The sequence below is a fragment of the Mauremys mutica genome, chromosome 10, assembly GCF_020497125.1.
Source record: "Mauremys mutica isolate MM-2020 ecotype Southern chromosome 10, ASM2049712v1, whole genome shotgun sequence".
NCBI classification, from domain to species: Eukaryota; Metazoa; Chordata; order Testudines; family Geoemydidae; genus Mauremys; species Mauremys mutica.
In genome coordinates, this window is record NC_059081.1 from 63,381,774 (window position 1) to 63,402,243 (window position 20,470).

General features: G+C 44.8%; 1 protein-coding gene across 3 annotated transcripts in view; it reads right to left on the minus strand.

Annotated features, from left to right (window-relative positions):
• PTH2R (parathyroid hormone 2 receptor) overlaps positions 1–20,470 on the minus strand; it is a 104,593-nt gene that overhangs the window by 23,955 nt on the left and 60,168 nt on the right. For all 3 annotated transcript variants that reach the window (XM_045031743.1, XM_045031742.1, XM_045031741.1), the window contains exon 8: positions 16,994–17,054. In XM_045031743.1, coding sequence (XP_044887678.1) covers positions 16,994–17,054 — 61 coding nt within the window. The remainder of the gene's footprint in view (positions 1–16,993; positions 17,055–20,470) is intronic.

Sequence of the window (20,470 nt, forward strand, 5' to 3'; positions counted from 1 at the left end):
TTTCCCCATCCTGACTCAGAATGAAAAGTCAAAATCTTGAAAATGTTTGTTAGCCAACAATCACAAAATCAATCATTCGATCAGTTTGGATCTATCAAATAGTTTAGTTTCAAAAAAATTTTTTTTTATTTTAACTCTTTTAAAAACTACAGTAAGCTTAAATTTTGAAACAAAGTCATTTTGAACTAAAACTCAGAAATTTTCTTTTAAAAATATCAAAACAGGTCATTGTGCCAACTTGGAATTTTTTTTCGAAAGAAGACATTTATCAAAACGGACTCCTTCCTGTGAACTGTTTTGGTTTAGATGAATCAGCATTTTCCAAAGAAAAGCCATATTATTGACAAAAATCCCATCCTGCTCTTCCATTAGCATAGTGTAATGCTCTCCATTTCATACCAATGGACTTCACTGATGATGATTTTTCAACATAAGAAATAGCTGGAAGATTCCAAACAGGAAGAGACTATTACAAGGCCCAATAAAATTGGCAGTTTTTCAAAGAGATACTATTAAGGGAACAAGAGCAAACTATCCCACTGCGTAGGAAAGATAGGAAGTATGGGCAGAGGCCACTCTGGCTTAACCAGGAGATCTTCAATGATCTGAAAATCAAAAAAGAGTCCTACAAAAATTGGAAACTAGGTCAAATTACAAAGGATGAATATAAACAAACAATTCAAGCATGTAGGGACAGAATTAGAAAGGCCAGTGCACAAAATAAGATTAAACTAGCTAGAGACATAGAAGAGTAACAAGAAAACATTCTACAAATACATTAGAAGCAAGAGGAGGACCAAGGACAGAGTAGGGCCACTCGATGAGGGGTGGGGGGAAGACAATAAAAGAAAATGTGGAAATAGCAGCAGAAAGGGGGAGGAATAGCTCAGTGGTTTGAGCATTGGCCTGCTAAACTCAGGATTGTGAGGTCAATCCTTGAGGGGGCCATTTAGGGATGTGGGGCAAAAATCTTTTAGGGACAGTACATGGGCCTGCTGTGAAGGCAGGGGACTGGACTCAAGGACCTTTCAAGGTCCCTTCCAGTTTTATGAGATAGATATATCTCCATATTAAAACTAAATGACCTTTTTGTTTCAGTTTTTACCAGAAAGGTTAGTAGCAACTGGACATGTAACATAACCAACACCAGTGAAAATGAGATAGGAGCTAAAGCTAAAATAGGGAAAGAACAAGTTAAAAATTACTTAGACAAGTTAGATGTCTTCAAGTCAGCAGGGCCTGATGAAATACATCTTAGATTACTCAAGGAGCTGACTGAGGAGATTTCTGAGCCATTTCATGATTATCTTCAAGAACTCATGGAAGATGGGAGAGGACTGGAAGAGGGCAAATATAGTGCCAATCTATACAAAGGGGAATAAAGACAACCTGGGAAATTTCAGACCCTTCAGTTTAACTTCAGTACCTAGAAAGATAACGGATCAAATAATCAATTTGTACTTTTCAGTTATTTTCATAAAGAAAGATGGTCACTGGTAACCATTAAAACATGTTATCTGCAATTAAATGTAGCCGTTATGTTACATTTGTTGCTTCTTTTTGGTAACCAGCAGGATATACAATATCTACAGACATTTACTGAAGCAATTATATAGCTTAATTTATTCAGATGCTTAGTTTTTCTATTTTTTATCAGTTACAAAATGGTGAATGATGCATCTTTTACTTACTAGATGATTAATTTTTATTTATGATCCGTGTCAAGTTTTAATTAGATGGAAATTAAAATCTGATTAAAAATAAACACTTTTTTTTTTACTAAATAAAACTACCTTAAACGTGTTGGATACATAAGAAAAAGTTTGTCAAAGCACATTTTGCATTTAAAACTAACTGCTTTATTAAACAAAGGAGGTATTATCCATAGTTAATTAATTGAACGGCTTGTTTCTGGTCACCATATCCTTCTTGATTTTAGTACTAGTAGATCTCTCTCTCCCACACCTTCTTTTTTATTCATAGATTGCAAGAGGAAAACAATATTCCTTGCTTTTTCAACTCCCAATTGGTTTCTTAACATTGAATGAACTAGTCATTGAACTGAATTAGATGAATAAACTGAAATGGAGAAATATTCTCTTTGCACTGGCAAAAAGGGCTACTGCTGTCAAAAGCTGTTAGCACTTCAAACACACTTCTTTCAAGTGCTTAGCCAGTGACTTCAAGCAGTTCAGGGTTTGACTTTCTTAAAAACTAGGCAGCAAACTTGTACCATTTAATAGTTTTTGTATTTTATTTTAATAGATTAGAATAAATTTAGGCCTTAACATAGATTGTCAATTTGAAATTTCAGTGTAAACAGGTTTATTTTTTAAAAATAAACCTGGATTTAAATATTTAAAAATCTGATTTTTTTTAAAGTATCACCAATTTGTATTCATCTTGTCTCAAAGTGACATGATAATAGGATACGGGGGACTTTGTTCTAGGGCTTGTCTATATGGAGAGTTAGTGCACAGCAAGTTGGGGTGTAAATCGACAGCGCACTAGCCTTCCATGAACTAACTGGCCCTGAGAACCCTGCTACCACACGCGAAAAGCTCCCTAGTTACCTTTGACATGAGTGCGTTTATTGCAAAGAAGCAGGGTCCGCATGGTGACTTAGGGGAGGGCTACACTTGCAGATGTAGAGCGCTTTGAGTTAAACCAGCCTTCGTAGAGCGCAATAGGGAAAGCGCTGCAGTGTGTCCACACTGACAGCTGCCAGCGCACTGGTGTGGCCACATTAGCAGCTCTTGCAACGGCCACAGAGAGCAGTGCATTATGGTAGCTATCCCAGCATGCAAGTGGCTGCAACGTGCTTTTCAAATGAGGGGGTGCGGTGTGACAGGGAATGCATTGTGTGTATGTGGGGGGAGAGAGAGAGTGGGTTTCTGGGGGGCTGAGAGCATGTCAGCATGCTGTCTTGTGGGTTCAGACAGCAATAGACCCCTCCCCCCTGCCCCTCTCTCTCTCTCCCACACAGCATTCCACAGTAATGGTTGCTTTGTCTCGGAGCAGATAAGCACGCTGGCTTTCAGAAACAGAGCTTTCAAAGGGCATATCGGCATGCCTGCAGTAATTCCAAAACAGTGAGAGGGGCCACTTGACTTAAGGGGATTATGGGACGTTTCCGGAGACTGATCAGAGTGCAGTAATGCAATGCCTTGTTCACACTGATGCCAGGGTGTTTCAGCCAATGCGCACCAAGTGTTAATCTTCTCAGCAAGGTGGAGTACCAGGAGCGCTCTAGCCCTGGATTCAGAGCACTCTATGTGCCTTGCCAGTGTGGACGGGGTAGTGGGCTAGGACACCCGGGGCTGCTTTAATGTGCTCTAACTAGCAAGTGTAGCCAAGCCCCTAGTGTGCAGAAAGCTAGTGTGCAGTAGATTTACACCCCAACTTGCTGTGCACTAACTCAACACATGGATAAGCCCTTTGCCTCCAGAGTCTTCCCACTTCATAAGAGATATGAGTTAGTAAAAGATCTCAGCCCGTATTTCCTTCCAGGAATGCTGCCTTCCTAAACAAGGAATATGGAAACCTTCATTGTGTTGTGTGTTCTCCCTCTTCATTCTTTGCTTAAGCTCTGCTAGGCAGCATTGTCTGAATCGCAGCCAGTCTGACTCATAGAACGATAGGGTTAGAAGGGACCACAAGGGCCATATGGTTATTGACCCTGAGTCCCTCAATATCCACTGGCAAAGTGTTCACCGTTGGTAACTACAATGGTTATCATGCCTGACAAACTCACTATGCATAACACCCTTTTGTCATAATATTTATCTAAAGAGTATCTTGTAAGCTACCATATGGAAACTGGTGACACTCTGGTCATTAATATTCTTGTGTGAAATACGTTGAGTCCAAGCAATCCAAGCAGAGATGATAAGCAGGTCTGTCCTAGAGAAAGGAAGGTATATGGACCGGTCCGCCAGCATCAAGCTTTGCGAGCCAATGGATAACGTATTTGCCTCTGTGGTAAACAGAGTTATCAAGCTAAATAGGTGAAGGAGAAAACAGCATGGCCTGATTACAAGCAAAAGACATAAATAGAGTAATCAAACCAGCAGGAAAAGGGCCCCAGCTTGCTGGAAAACAAAAGAGCGTGACTGGAGTCTGAACCCCAGGCTCTGAAGGCAAAGACAACGAAGACATTCTGGTTATCCATCACTCAAGGGACCAAGAGACCTGTGCTCTTTGAATCTGTGAAAGATGGAATCCCGCAGACATGTGGGTTGAGGAGGATGAGAAATGACTCAGTGAGAAATTGCCTGAAACCACGATTGTGATCCGCTATGTTGTAGACACGGGCAAGCGTGTTTTACTTGTAACCACTGTCTGTTTCTATTATCCTTGGTTACTATCACTTAAATCACCGTTCTTTATTAATAAACCTTTGTTTGGTTTTAGCATAAAATCATCTCAGGGCGGTGTATTAAAGTGCAGGCCCTCTGCTAAATTAACAGGCTGAGGTGCGCACTCTCTCTCTGGAGGCAGTGGACTTGGTAGTTTGTGTGTGTTCAATGTTAGGGGCCGGATACTGCTCTTCCAGGGGGGTTGGGAACTAGACAGTAACCCGCAATGCCAGGCTGAGACTGGCAGAGTCTCAAGGAGTTTGCTGGGGAGGTAGACAAACCGCTGACACACAGTTTAAGCTCCTGTAAAGCTTTCTCTTGCTGAGGCAGAGGGTAATACAGTGGCTTACAGTTCTGGACGCCGTGACAAAACATCCCAATGGCCAACGTCAGTGATACCGAAGCAGAGGAATTGTGATGAGAATGCCATCTGCTAAAGAAGACTGGATGGCCAAATTCAAAGCACATTGAAATAAAATCTCTGGCTCAAGTAAATCCAGAGGTAACACAAGACACTCTGGGCCAGATGCTGTTCTCCACTGCATGGGTGTACCTCTGGAATAACTCCATCAGCAGGGTGACTCCACGGATACATTAGTGCAACAGAGATCACAATCTCTCCTTGCTTAGTAAAAGAACTCTCAAGCTATCTATGGAAATTGACACACCTTCCAATACCTGCCAGTGGAGAATTACTAGGTTTTGTTTTGCTTTTTAACAGTAGTCAGAGCTACTTGCTAACAATTTTGAGTGGATGAAGTGATTGCTGTGAGTCAGAATGTGGGAAAGAGAAACTTTCAGATACTCAATCTAGTATTTACTGAAAAGAAAACAAAAAAATCCTGGATCAGCCTTGCAAGAAAAGATAAATGGTGACATCCTGGGTGAAAACGATGCTGGTAGTGAGCGACACTTCAAAAGAAACTTCACCAGCATCCTCTGCCAAAGATCAAAATGGAATGACCTATATTGTTCCTCCCACTATAAGGAAACTGAGCAACTTACAGAAAAATTGGTGCCTTCCTTTAGTTTTCTTTCACTCAAAATAACAGAGCACGTGGGCTGATCAGCATTTTTTCAATTTCACTGAAATTTCAAATTTTGAAATAAAAAAAAATTGAGTTGGACAAACTTTTGAATTGAAAAAGAAACCTGGTGAAATGCTTCTCGTCTCCCCCTTCCCCCATTATCCCTATATAGCACCATGATGGGGTAAAGAATCTGTAAGGAAAGTTCCCATATGCGTAGAGTAATTTGCTACTGTTGTGCCAAAGCATGGGAGACATTTGGAGAAGTCAAAGGGTGGCATTTCACGCTGGAGTGCAGAGTTCTGTGGATGAGCAGCAGAAGGGAGAGCTGCATGCTGCAGCTGAATAAACAGCCTCTGACTTTTGTGGTGCATGCACAGAGAAAAGACCAGAAGTATTGTAATGGTGGTTTATAAGCTCTCCTTGCTTTCATAAGAAGAACACCACAATATAAGTGTTCATGATTTTCATTAGTTGACCATATCTATCCCAAGCTGTTCCAAAGACTGTAAATTCAAAGGTTAAGAACATAAGAAAGGCCAAACTGGGTCAGACCAAAGGTCCATCTAGCCCAGTAGCCCGTTTTCCAACAGCAGCCAATTCCAGGTGCCCGAGAGGGAATGAACAGAATGCTCTATCCCCTGTCACCCATTCCCAGCTTCTGGCAAACAGACGGTTCTGAGCATCTGTACGTCCCACTGACAGCAGTCTGAGGGGTGAGTGCTTGAGCACCTTTGAAAATATATCAACAGGTGCATGATACAATTTATAAAAAAAAAAAACAGTTCCAACAGAAGAGCAGGCTGCTGAATGAGCAGATCATTTATTTACATGCCTAAATATGGGCTTTGAAGTATCCAGGTTTCAATATTTTTGGCCCAATACTCCTAGACAGAAGCTCTATTAAGAACATAAGAACGGCCATACTGAGTCAGACCAAAGGTCCATCCAGCCCAGTATCCTGTCTACTGACTGTGGCCAATGCCAGGTGCCCCAGAGGGAGTGAACCTAACAGGTAATGATCAAGTGATCTCTCTCCTGCCATCCATCTCCACCCTCTGACAAACAGAGGCTAGGGACATCATTTCTTACCCATCCTGGCTAATAGCCATTAATGGACTTAACCTCCATGAATTTATCCAGTTGTCTTTTAAACCCTGTTATAGTCCTAGCCTTCACAACCTCCTCAGGCAAGGAGTTCCACTGATTGTGCGCTGTGTTTTAAATCTGCTGCCCATTAATTTCATTTGGTAGCCCCTAGTTCTTATATTATGGGAAAAATTAAATAACTTTTCCTTATTCACTTTCCCCACACCACTCATGATTTTATATACCTGTATCATATCTCCCCTTAGTCTCCTCTTTTCCAAGCTGAAAAGTCCTAGCCTCTTTAATCTCTCCTCATATGGGACCCGTTCCAAACCCCTAATCATTTTAGTTGCCCTTTTCTGAACTTTTTCTAATGCCAGTATATCTTTTTTGAGATGAGGACACCACATCTGCATGCAGTATTCAAGATATGGGCGTACCATGGATTTATATAAGGGCAATAAGACATTCTCCATCTTATTCTCTATCCCTTTTTTAATGATTCCTAACATCCTGTTTGCTTTTTTGACTGCTGCTGCACACTGCATGGACGTCTTCAGAGAACTATCCACAATGACTCCAAGATCTCTTTCCTGATTAGTTGTAGCTAAATTAGCTCCCATAATATTGTATGTATAGTTGGGGTTATTTTTCCAATGTGCATTACTTTACATTTATCCACATTAAATTTCATTTGCCATTTTGTTGCCCAATCACTTAGTTTTGTGAGATCTTTTTGAAGTTCTTCACAGTCTGCTTTGGTCTTAACTATCTTGAGCAGTTTAGTATCATCTGCAAACTTTGCCACCTCACTGTTTACCCCTTTCTCCAGATCATTTATGAATAAGTTAAATAGGATTGGTCCTAGGACTGAGGAACACCACTAGTTACCCCTCTCCATTCTGAGAATTGACCATTTATTCCTACTCTTTGTTCCCTGTCTTTTAACCAGTTCTCAATCCATGAAAGGATTTTCCCTCTTATCTCATAACAACTTAATTTACGTAAGAGCCTTTGGTGAAGGACTTTGTCAAAGGCTAAAATCTAGAGTACGCCATGTCCACTGTATCCCCTTTGCCCACATGTTTGTTGACCCCTTCAAAGATTAGTAGGACATGATTTCCCTTTACAGAAACCATGTTGACTTTTGCCCAACAAGTTATGTTCTTCTATGCGTCTGACAATTTTATTCTTTACTATTGTTTCAACTAATTTGCCCGGTACTGACGTTAGACTTACTGGTCTGTAATTGCCGGGATCAACTCTAGAGACCTTTTTAAATAGCGGCATTATATTAGCTATCTTCCAGTCATTGGGTACAGTTGCCGATTTAAAGGACAGGTTACAAACCACAGTTAATAGTTCCACAATTTCACATTTGAGTTCTTTCCGAACTCATGGGTGAATGCCATCTGGTCCCGATGACTTGTTACTGTTAAGTTTATCAATTAATTCCAAAATCTCCACAAGTGACACTTCAATCTGTGACTATTCCTCAGATTTGTCACCTATTAAGGACAGCTCAGGTTTGGGAATCTCCCTGACATCCTCAGTTGTGAAGACTGAAGCAAATAATTAATTTAGTTTCTCCGCAATTACTTTACGTCTTTAAGTGCTCCTTTTGTATCTCGGTCGGCCAGGGGCCCAACTGGTTGTTTAGCAGGCTTCCTGCTTCTACTTAAAAAACATTTTGTTATTACCTTTGGAGTTTTTGGCTAGCTGTTCTTCAAACTCCTTTTTAGCATTTCTTATTACATTTTTACATTTAATTTGGCAGTGTTTATGCTCCTTTCTATTTACCTCACTAGGATTTGATTTCCACTTTTTAAAAGATGCCTTTTTATCTCTCACTGCTTCTTTTACACGGTTGTTAAGACACAGTGGCTCTTTTTTAGTTCTTTTACTGTGTTTTTTAATTTGGAGGTATACATTTAATTTGGGCCTCTATTATGATGTTTTTGAAAAGTGTCCATGCAGCTTGCAGGGATTTCACTCTAGTCACTGTACCTTTTAATTTCTGTTTAACTAACCTCCTCATTTTTGCATAGTTCCCCTTTCTGAAATTAAATGCCACAATGTTGAGGTGTTCTTCCCACCCCAGGAATATTAAATGTTGTTATATTATGGTCACTATTTCCAAGCGGTCCTGTTATAGTTACCTCTTGGACCAGATCCTGCACTCCACTCAGGACTAAATTGAGAATTGCCTCTCCCCTTGTGGGTTCCCGTACCAGCTGCTCCAAGAAGCAGTCATTTAAAGTATCGAGAAATTTTGTCTCTGCATTTTGTCCTGAGGTGACATGTTCCCAGTCAATGTGGGGATAATTGAAATCCCCCACTATTATCAAGTTCTTTATTTTGATAGCCCCTCTAATCTCTCTTAGCATTTCATCGTCACTATCACTGTCCTGGTCAGGTGATCGATAATAGATCCCTGCTGTTATGTTCTTATTAGAGCATGGAATTACTATCCATAGAGAGTCTATGGAAGATGTGGATTCATTTACGATTTTTACTTCATTTGATTCTATATTTTCTTTCACGTATAATGCCACTCCCCCCCTCCCCCGATCCTGCACGACCTGTTCTGTCCTTCTGATATATTTGGTACCCTGGAATGACTGTGTCCCATTGATTGTCCCCACTCCACCAGGTTTCTGTGATGCCTATTATATCGATATCCTCCTTTAACACGAGGCACTCTAGTTCACCCACCTTATTTTTTAGACTTCTAGCATTTGTGTACAAGCACTTTAAAAACCGGTCACTGTTTATTTGTCTGCTCTTTTCTGATGTGTCAGCTTCTTTTTTATGTGAATGTTTCTCATCTGATATGGCCCAAACCTTATCCTCTTCCATCCTCTCCTCCTGACTAGAACCTAGAGAATCTCTAGCAATAGACTCTCCTCTAAGAGAAGTCTCTGCCTGATCCACACGCTCCGCTGCAGCAATCGGCTTTCCCCCATCTCTTAGTTTAAAAACTGCTCTGCAACCTTTTTAATGTTAAGTGCCAGCAGTCTGGAGCCACTGTGGTTTAGGTGGAGCCCATCCTTCCTGTATAGGCTTCCCCTATCCCAAAAGTTTCCCCAATTCCTACTAAATCTACACCCCTCCTCTCTACACCATCGTCTCATCCACACATTGAGACTCTGAAGCTCTGCCTGCCTACCTGGCCCTGCACGTGGAACTGAGAATGCTACCACAGAGGTCCTGGATTTCAGTCTCTTTCCTAGCAGCCTAAATTTGGCTGCCAGGACGTCTCTCCTACCCTTCCCTATGTCACTGGTACCTATGTACCACAACCACTGGTTCCACCCCAGAACTACACATAAGATTATCTTGATGCCTGGAGAGATCTGCAACCTATTAGTGGAAATATACCAATAAATCCAGTCATGGAATTCAATAAAATAATTACGCCAGGGCAAATCAGAGATTTGTGCAGGCTCCTCCCGAGAGGGGCATGCAAATTAGATGCTCACTTGCACATGCACCAAATCTGGTCCTATCTGGGGACCGAAGATCAGGCCCTGTACGTCTTTGGAATATTTTACTCTGTGACAGCTGGGTCCATAATTCAGGTTTTAAAGGCATTTTTTTTCCACCTTGATGTGTTGCATGAAGGAAAGTGGCAGGGAGAGGCTTAAACATGGGTTCAGAATGCACCCACAGAAACTGCACTCCGAGCATTGTGACCTGGCACATGGGGTCACATCGCCACTTAGGTTTGGTGACTCATGCTGTGCCCTTGCAAAACAGCAGCCCTCTAGTGGTCAAGCCTGAATATAACACTTGCAATTACCGGCAGGAATGGGAATAGTGGCTTCTTTATAGGATTTTCACATCAAAGCTTCATAGACATCTTCTACATTAAAGGAGTAGCTACCCTTTGTTTCCTGTACAGGTACAGCTGTCTCTCCTCAGCGATGATGTTTTTCATTAGCCACCACAGATTTCACTGCTTTCTTCCTTACCACAGACTTTAAATGCAATGAATCTCATCATACAATGGAAAGAAGGTTCTAAGATGGGGTTTTTTTATTGTTTGTATGTTTTATTGTAAAACCAGAGTTCCACTGTTGATTTGCAGGGGGGGACTTTTATATATGTCCTTTAAGGTGCCTCAGTTAAAACCCCCATCACGGTCTGGCTGCTTGGCCCTCATGTGGATGCACAAGGAAAGGATGCAGGGCACCTTTCCCCTCCCATCTGGTCTCCATGTTCATGAACCAGCCACAATGTATCTGATGAGCACATGCCCAGCTCCCCTTCCGGGATCCTCACAGATGCTAGCTGCCGTGTGGGGAGAAGGGTATGCAGAATTTAGGGACATGGTCATGATAGAGGTATATAAAATCATGAGTGATGTTGAGAAAGTGGATAAGAAAAAGTTATTTACTTATTCCCATAATACAAGAACTAGGGGTCACCAAATGAAATTAATAGGCAGCAGGTTTAAAACAAATAAAAGGAAGTTCTTCTTCACGCAGCGCACAGTCAACTTGTGGAACTCCTTACCTGAGGAGGTTGTGAAGGCTAGGACTATAACAATGTTTAAAAGGGGACTGGATAAATTCATGGTGGCTAAGTCCATAAATGGCTATTAGCCAGGATGGGTAAGAATGGTGTCCCTAGCCTCTGTTCGTCACAGGATGGAGATGGATGGCAGGAGAGAGATCACTTGATCATTGCCTGTTAGGTTCACTCCCTCTGGGGCACCTGGCATTGGCCACTGTCGGTAGACAGATACTGGGCTAGATGGACCTTTGGTCTGACCCAGTACGGCCGTTCTTATGTTCTTATGGTCCTACTGCCATCACTGTGCACCAGCTAGCAGAGCTAGGTGGGAACCGGGGGTGGTGGTGAGATTACGTCTTCTCCATGGGTGGCATAGTTACCATGCCATGTATGCTGCCTGAAAGCCCCTTTCCCAGTGATTTCAATGCAGGCGTAACACAGCAGCTTCTGTCGTACACATTTTCAGACCAAATTCTGCACTTCCCTGGACTCATGCTCAGAGTATCTAAGGAGAGGGTGAGAAAAAGGTGGCTGAAAGCCACCTTTCCAAACTGCTGATCCTGGAGCGATCCCTTAAGGGCACAGATCATCTAAAGTGTTGCGTATTCTGCTCCTAGCTCTGTTACACCATTCTGCGACTGCTAGCAGCAACTATCTCCAACAGCTGGTGATGGGACACTAGATGGGGCGGGCTCCAAGTTACTACAGAAAATTCTTTCTCAGGTGCCTGGCCATTGGGTCTCGCTCAGTGTCCAACTGATCACCATATTTGGGGTCAGGAAGGAATTTCCCCTGGATCAGATTGGCAGAGACTCTGGGATTTTTTGCCTGTCCCTGCAGCATGGGGCTTGGGTCACTTGCAGGTTTAAACTATGTAAATGGGAACTCAAAGTCTTTAAATCATGATTTGAGGACTTCAGTAACTCAGCCAAAGGTTAGGGGTTTATTACAGGAGTGGGCGGGTGAGGTTCTGTGGCCTGTAAGTCAGACTAAATCATCGAGATGTTCCCTTCTGGCCTTAAAGTCTATGAGTCCCTACCTCTCCCTGCCCCCAACATACCTCTGACACAGGGGGAGGGGACAGTGGGCGGCCTATGGAAATGTTCACTTCATACTACTCAGGGGATTGTTTTACATTCAGGGAATCAGTGATGCCCCTTTAGGTCAATACAAAGCAGTTGAAATATAGTCAAAGATCCGGTCCAATATCTCAATAAGAAATTTGGGAGTGGACCCAGACATTCCAAGTCCCCTATCACTAGGGTGACCAGACGTCCCGTTTTTAAAGGGACAGTCCGCTATTTCAGCTATCCTGCAGGTGTCCCCACTTTTTCTTAAAAACAGGCAAATTGTCCTGTATTTTCTGTCTCCTCACCTACTGGCAGGTCCTGCTACTGGCCGGATCCCTGCTCTCCAGCTGCAACCCATAGCCAGGGCCGGCTTTAGGAAGTGCAGGGCCCAATTCGAACAGTTTCGGCGGGGCCCCGGCAGGGATGACTTAAAAAAAAATGTAAAAAAACACGTGGGGCTTGTACTCATCGGGCGGTGCTCCGAGTCTTCGGCGGCACTTCGGCAACGGGTCCTTCACTCACTCCAGGTCTCCGGCGGCACTGAAGGACCCGCTGCCGAAGTGCCACCGAAGACCCAGAGCAAGTGAAGGACCTGCCGCTGAAGTGCCACTGAAGACCCGGAACGCTGCCAGGTGAGTAAAAATTAAAAAGGCGCCTCTAGCCAGGGAAGGGATTCTCACTGCGTGCGGGGCCCTCTTAGGCATGGGGCCCAATTCAGGGGAATTGGTGGAATAGGCCTAAAGCCGGCCCTGCCCATAGCAACCTTTGAGAGAAGGTTGCTATGCCACATGGTGTACCGCCCGCCAGCAGTGAGTGGAGGGGTCCAGTGATTGACAGTGGGGGTGGGTGTGCAAGGCTGGCGGACGCATGGAGCTGGCTGCTCTGTCAGCACAGCCCCCGCTGTACGCCGGCTCTCGGCGAGCAGCCCCCCCCCACATCCTGTTTGCAGCCAGTCCTAGTTTACTAGGTTACGTGTTGCCTCTGCTAACCACCCAGCTGCCCTTTACGTGCTCCCCCTCTCACTATCTTCTCCCTGCTTTGCCCCTTCACCACCACGCCAGCCCGGCTGCCCCTCCATTTCCCCAGCGGCAGGGCGCGTCCCGCTCCCAGCGCTGTGCGGAGACCCAGCCCCCCGGTCCTAGTGCTCAGCTCCCCAACAGCCTGGCCGGCGGGCTCCTACCTTCCCCCACTGCACGTGGCTGGGCCGGCCCCCTGAGAAAGCCCAAGAGCCTCTGGCCCAGGGTTCTGGCCAGGAGGAGCCAAGCCCGGCATGTGCCAAAGCCCCCCAGAGAGCTGGCACGGGGAAGCCTCTCCGCCCCTCAGCTAAGCCCTGGAGTGGGGGGTGGGGGAGTGGGGAGGAAGCGATTTCCAGCCTGTTCACACCCTGACCCTGCAGGCTTCACAGTAGGCCCCCGGGCAGGGGCTTAGCACCATCTTTGCCCACCGCCTGCCTCGGGCCCTGCCCCCAGGGAGCTGCTTTTTCCCTTCGGCACCCTGCCCTGCTGAGCCGCCCCTCTGGCCAGGTTCACTGAAGCCCCTGCAGTCAGGTTCTCTGGGCCCTGGTGCACAATGCATCCTTAGGGCTTAACCTCTTCCTGCCCACGCTGTAGCCTGGCAGTCTGTAGCTGCCTTTCCACACTGTGCAGGTAGGAAGGGACAAGCTGCTTCCAGCCACAGGGGAGTGGGTGGTGTGGGGAGAGAGCCAGGTGACCCTGCATGCCCCCCCACGTGTTGCCTCCAGAAGATGCAGTGGCAGGTACCAGGAGAGGTGGGTCCGTCCCAGGGGCCCAGCCAGGCACGGACGGTGGAGAGTGCGAGGCAGGGAGCGTCGGGTTGGTCAAATCCCCACCCCTCCTATGTGAGAGAGAGGTGTACGGGAGTGTGTGGGTGTCACCTCTGCCTGTGAACCCTAAAGCCTTAACGATAAGAAGGTAAATAAAAAGACTCCAGCTACACAGTATTTCTTTTTAACAGGGGCTCAGTCAACTTGATGTTAATTTGAACGTTTATCCTGCATATTTCTGACTGATTACTCATAGTCAAGCAAGTTCAATGGCAATTTTATGAGGTGGCTTGTATTCAGCATAGGGAAATAGGGTCACCCTACCTATCACTCACGCTGAGCAGATGTGTGTCTGAATACACAATGTGCCTTTCTTCTAAGACATGAACAAAGACTTTTCCAGCCCAGCTCAGTATATATTTGTGGGTAGTGAAAGTGATGCCTGGTAGTAAATTGCTCTGAACCATTCCTACTGACTGACAAAGTTTTGAACTACTGCCATTCAGCAAAGCAAATCCTCAGCAATTATTACACAGACAAAAGTAAAGCTCTGGGAGGAAAGAATAATTTTCTGCACATATTGATGAAGAGAGTGAGAGCATGAAATAAGGTCACAGAGATTGCTCAGTAGCTGCTCATATTATTCCTCATTTCAGCTGAAGGCGAGGGCAAGTGTTGGCACCAGGTTGTCCACTTAATAGCCATTTGTTTGAGGTTGGAATTGTTACTGTGAGATCGCCTCGATTTATCTTTGGGACACAGAAATAGTGACGAAAAACAATTCGAGTCAAGGAAGTGCACTGATCGTGGAGCTTTTCCTTGCCAAGTTTTCTTGCCACGACGCATTCAGGGGCCTGGATGAGAAGCAAGGCTAGGGAAGAGGGGAACTTATGGAAGACACTGGAGCTCTGCAGCAGGGTACACAAGAGATTTGACATGTCGACCCTGACAGCTATCCAGGGGCCTGATTCACAGGCGTGAAAAGCCCCCTTTGAGCAGCAGCCTTATTAAAACCATGGAAACCTCCCACCCAAAACAGCATCTTCATAACCTTTGAGAGAAGGTTGCTAAGCCACATGGCCGGAAAGCAAGAAAAGGAGCAGCTAAGTTGTTCCACGCCCCATCTCCACTCCATTCATTAGTTCTCATTCTCACGTTCCACCCACCCACAACTCTGTCTCTCCAGCCTTCAGCGGGAACAACCCAACCTGCATCTTTAACTCAATACCCAAGCTCGCCTATGCAGGACTTCAGTTCTGACATTTCTATATTTAAAAAAATCACCGGCAACATAGATCACTGATTCCTCCTTTATCCTAAAAATTACAGAGAAACAAAGCTCCCGGCTCCTGTTTGCAGTCTGACACCAGATCTCACTTACTCATACCAGTATGAACAGAGTGATAAACAGGGGCGGCTCCAGGCACCAGCACGCCAAGCGCGTGCTTGGGGCAGCAAGCCACGGGGGGCGCTCTGCCGGTTGCCGCCAGGGGGGAAGGCAGGTTGCCTTCGGCGGCATGCCTACGGAGGGTGCGCTGGTTCCGCGGCTTCAGCGGACCTCCCGCAGGCGTGCCACCGAATCCGCGGGACTGGGGACCTCCCGCAGGCAAGCCGCCGAAGGCAGCCTGCCTGCTATGCTTGGGGCAGCAAAATACTAGAGCCACCCCTGGTGATAAACAAAACACAATTAGCACATAACCAATAACAATAGGCAGAGTGCCCGGGTGCTCACTGGTTGTTCAGGATGGAGGCATATGCATATGTGTGGGCTGTGGGTGATGAAAGGGTAGTTGAGGGTAGTTGAAATTGATGAATGACATGCACGGGGAGTGTTGAATGACTTCTCTTATCTCCTTGTTTTTTGTGATGGGACTTTCAAAAACACTCAGCATCAGCATACCCTGCTGCTGTTGAAGTCAACAGTAAAAGCTCCACTGACCTCAGTGGGAGCGGGGAGGCCCACGCTGAGTGCCTTTGAAAAGCCCACCCTACGTAACATGCCTGGCTCTCGGCTGTCCACAGAGTCTGGGAGTATGAAATGTAAATTCTCTTATTTGCATTTATCTCTAATTGTAAGTGCAAACCTTTGGATGTGTCTAGAAGCCAGCTTGGGGGCCCTTTTTTTAGAAAATGGGCAAGTGTGTGTGTGTGTGTGTGTGTGTGTGTGTGTGTGTGTGTGTGTGTGTGTGTGTGTACACACCCCTGTGCTAAACTACAGAACCATGTGATAAATCACATTGATCATACAACTTTGACTTTCTCACTTGCCCTCTCCCCACTAGTGCCTCAGTACCACCTATTTTTAATATTTCAAACATCTGAGCAGCTTCAGCTACTACTAGTTTAGAGAAACAGCCTGTCAGGAGAGTTCCTCTCCTTCCCCACTAATATAAAATTTCCACCCCCAAAATGTCACTGGCTTGATATGTCTGCCAATCAGTATTCAATCCTGGGTTAATGGTAGGCTTAAGGTCCAATATCTTATGAACCATGAGGCCTCGGATAAACAGTTGTTTGAACACTGGCTAACCCAATATTCGGTCTCATTGAGTGTGAACTGTATGTAACAGAAAAAGATCCATAGTGGAAACGACACACCATTTTCAGTGCTCTAACTGCACGCATAGCAATTTTATTGCTCACTATCTAAATGCCATGTCTAATTTTAAATCCTTTAGAAACACAACAGGAACAAGTTTATAATCACAGCGAGGATCTCCACAGCAATGAGTTATCAGACCAATAGGAGTAATTTGCTTTGGGCATTTAACTTACTATCGGCCCTTCGGGAAATGAGATCCCATTATCATCTCTCAGTTTTGCAACACAGAACATAAACAAGGAAAATTAGGGTTATGCAGGCCGTTATTCTCTTCAGTACATGTGGAGCCACACTAAATCAGAGCAGCAGATGAGCTGACTCTTTATTTTTATCATCACTTTTTCCTCTCTTTTACATTAAGGTTTCCACCATCGACCCAGGCATTCTGATAGTGCATCTACCTTTTGCTGTGTAAAATGACACTTTGCAGGTAAGAATGGGAGCACGTGATCAGCGGTACATGCAGGAATGGAGAGATTAAAACAAATCTGATTGCTTTCCATAAACAGATAGATCAAAGTGCCTTCTGCTTCTTTGCCGCTTACCTTGCATCTGCCAGCGTTGCACGGACCACTGCCCAGGCTCCTACAAAGACAGCCGGAAATCCTACAATTACGAAAAGTTAATTGGTCACTGTTCAGAATAGGTTCATTTGGAAGAATGACGGAGTGGGTGAGAATTGTTTTTTTTATTTGCACCTTAAGGGAAAGTAAAATAACTACTTGTAAAAGAAGCCAGAAGGAAATGAAGTTCTTATTATTAATAAACCATGAGCTGTGAAGAAGCAATATTCAACGTGAGCATGAAAGACCAAATTCTAAAAAAAAGTCGATGGGGTAGAACTGAGGTCAGAATTTGCACTTAAATTTTAGATAGAGCTGAAAGTTTGAAAAACACACATTCTACACACAACTTTTTGAGCCAGATCCCTAGTTGGTGTAATTCAGTGACTTCATTTACATCAGCTGAGGATCTGTGTCTTTGCCTCTACTGTTTCTTATACACCATGAACCAGAGGATAAGGTGATTCTGAGCTAGGAAGCTTTTGTCTCTATATGATACAGGAACCCAGCCCAGCTTGGAAATAATGTAAAGTTTGACAGTCATTGGTTGGTGTACATGAAATGAATTGGGTAGCCTCAAGCCAGTTCCAAGTCAATAAACATCGACAAAACAAAAGCCAGAATCACAGCTGGCAACTTTCGGCTGTCTCCTCATGTAGCCCAAGGAACGTACAGGCGGGAAGCATGGATTATTCTTTCCTTTGAAAAGCTAGTCAAAGAAAGGATGGAGGCAAAGTGGCAGGACAGCATGGGGACATTTGCACTGTTTCTGCCCACAAGGGAACCTGTTGGCCGGACAGAGGACTTCAGTCTCCTGCAACGTTTGCCTAGCCCATGTCTCAGATTGAGTATTTAAAATGCAGCACCACTCATGGGTTCTGTGTTTCAAATATAGGGTCTGGGTTTGTTCTCATTGAGGTCAGTGGGAGTTTTGCTGCTGGCTTCAATGAAGCAAATGCAAAGGTTTCCAGTCACCAATCTCTAACCTCCCCTGTGAAAGTAAGAATATTTGTAGTGGAATCAAAGCTACCAACTTTTCCAATTTGCAAATAGACATTTATGTGCAAAGTTAGCTGTCCTCTTGGGGGGAGATTTGCCACGGTGCAGAGGGCTGGCCCACAGCCCACTTTAGGCGCATTTTGATGGCTTAGGTAGGACGTATACAGTTCATGGGTTTGGCGGAGCTCGTCTGCAGAGCACCAGATTTGGCCTACTCCTAAGGAAACGCTGTTGAAAGTGTATTCAAAAAATGGTGCTGGTGGCTTCAGGAAGGATCATTGCCCTTTCAGAATGTTTGTTTTTAGTAACAATTTTCTTAACATAGGAAACCTCCAGATGGCAGGTGGTTACTGAAAACACTATTGACCTTACTATAGCCAAATGCATTAGTGGCTTGAGCTAAAGCCAATGGGAGTCTTTCCACTGGCTTCAATAGGCTTTGGGTTAGGCCGTAAACAACCAGTAACAGCAAGGACTTCCTGTGGACTGCCATTTGAGCACCACCAGATTAGAGCATCGGATATAGACATTCCTCTTTAAGAGATGAACAGCGAGTTTTAAAATGCTGACAGCATTTTCAGGCTCTACTTGCTCAAGAAGTTGTGATTTCTGAGATGCACCATGCAATGCGACCCTCAATACTGACAATGGTTCAGGTGAGCTACCCTCTGCTTCCTCCATTCAAGTTAGTGGAAATAGCATTGTGTGTTCCTGCGACCCTGCAACTCTGAATTTGATTTTGCCATATGGGGAAAGCTGGTGATAAAGTACTGAATTTAAGTGAAAAAAAAAAATACGGGCAAAGCCTCATGTTTATACTTGAAATGGAAGAGCCACCTCTCTGCACAAGCATCATTGCTCTCTGTAGTATGTCTTGTACTGTTACGACTAGTCTCATTTAAAACACTCAAATGCTGGGTCTTTATAAGACCTGAGTGAACAATTGACCTTTTGCTGTTGTGAATTCTCTTAGAACAGACTTAGATTCCTACTAATTTGTACCTTATTCAAAATATGGTTCATGAGGACATCTCAGTCTATGGAGTGCTCTCAAACGATTCTCTGCCTCTCTTGCTTTGGAGATTTGCCATGTGTGTTGTGTGCTCTTCACTTACGTCGCCTGGTATTATATACCCGGAAGTCACAATTTCTTCTCTGCTCCAAGCTGGCTCTAGTGAGACAGTAATATACCCTTGGCCTACACCAATAGTAAATTACCACCTCTGGGGAGCTGGCTCAGATATACTGTGTGTTGTGGGGGCAGAGCCAATTCCCTGCCACTCTCCACCTGTTCCATTTGGTATGCAATGAACTTCTCCCCAACACCTGAACTCAAGGACTAATCTGCCCCCCTTTGGTCTACACACAAATTGCGTTAACCCAAAATTTGGACCCAGCATTCCAGGAGCCCAGAGGGGTGAAGGGTCCAAGCCTGAGTCAAGCTAGGAGCCAGGGTTCAAGTCCTATTGCTCTGTACTGTAGACACAGCCCCACAGAACTTGTGCTCTGTGAGTCTGCCAAAAGTGTCCCACAATCCCATGGGCTGACTTTGTCCTCTGGACAGTCAAATGTGGTGATCAAGTTTGCCCACACTGCACCATAAACAAAGGGCTAGAAGAGCCACGTTTTGAGAGGGTGAGAGGAAGTCTGGGATATAGGTGGTTGGGCCCTGGTTCGGACAATGCAGTGTAGACACTGGAGCCCCAGGTTGGTACACAGGGTTCAACAATTCTTAACCTGGGGTTACAAACGAGTGGCAATGCTCAACCCCTAGGTAAACAAACCCCAGGTCTGCTAACTCGTGTTCTACTAACCCTGGGTTACAGTACCGTGTAGACATCCCTTTAAATACACAGAATCATTAGCGAGCTGGGAAGAGAGGGATCTGAGCAAAAACTCCAGATACAAACACTGCCAGCCATGAGGAAGTGTATGCGAGTATCTAGAATTTGAGAGTGAGCCAGACCCTGTATGTCAACATCCATGAACTCTGAGACCCAGATTCAGACTTTGCAACTGTATCCATCCCTGTTCAGGAGAGCCTCTGTGGAAGAGAGGATTCTAGTTGATCGCATTTGGTTACGTCAGCACCTGTAGGGTCTACTGAGGGTGGCCTGGAAACAGCAGAGCTATTCAAAAGTATATAGAAGATTCCCTGCTTGTTCCTGGGGCAGGTTTTTCCAACAGTTAAAATGTATTCACCCTAATTGATGTCCACAACATCTAGGAAGGGACTCTGGGGCAGGGAAATGATAGCCTGCAACGGATGAAAGAAATAGGGTACATCTACACTACCCGCGGGATTGTCAGGTAGCGATCGATCTATCGGGGATCGATTTATCGTGTGTAGTGTAGACGTGATAAATCAATCCCCGATCGCTTTCCCGTCGACTGCTGAACTCCAGCTCGGCGAGAGGTGGAAGCAAAGTCGACGGGGGAGCGGCAGCCGTCGATCCCGTG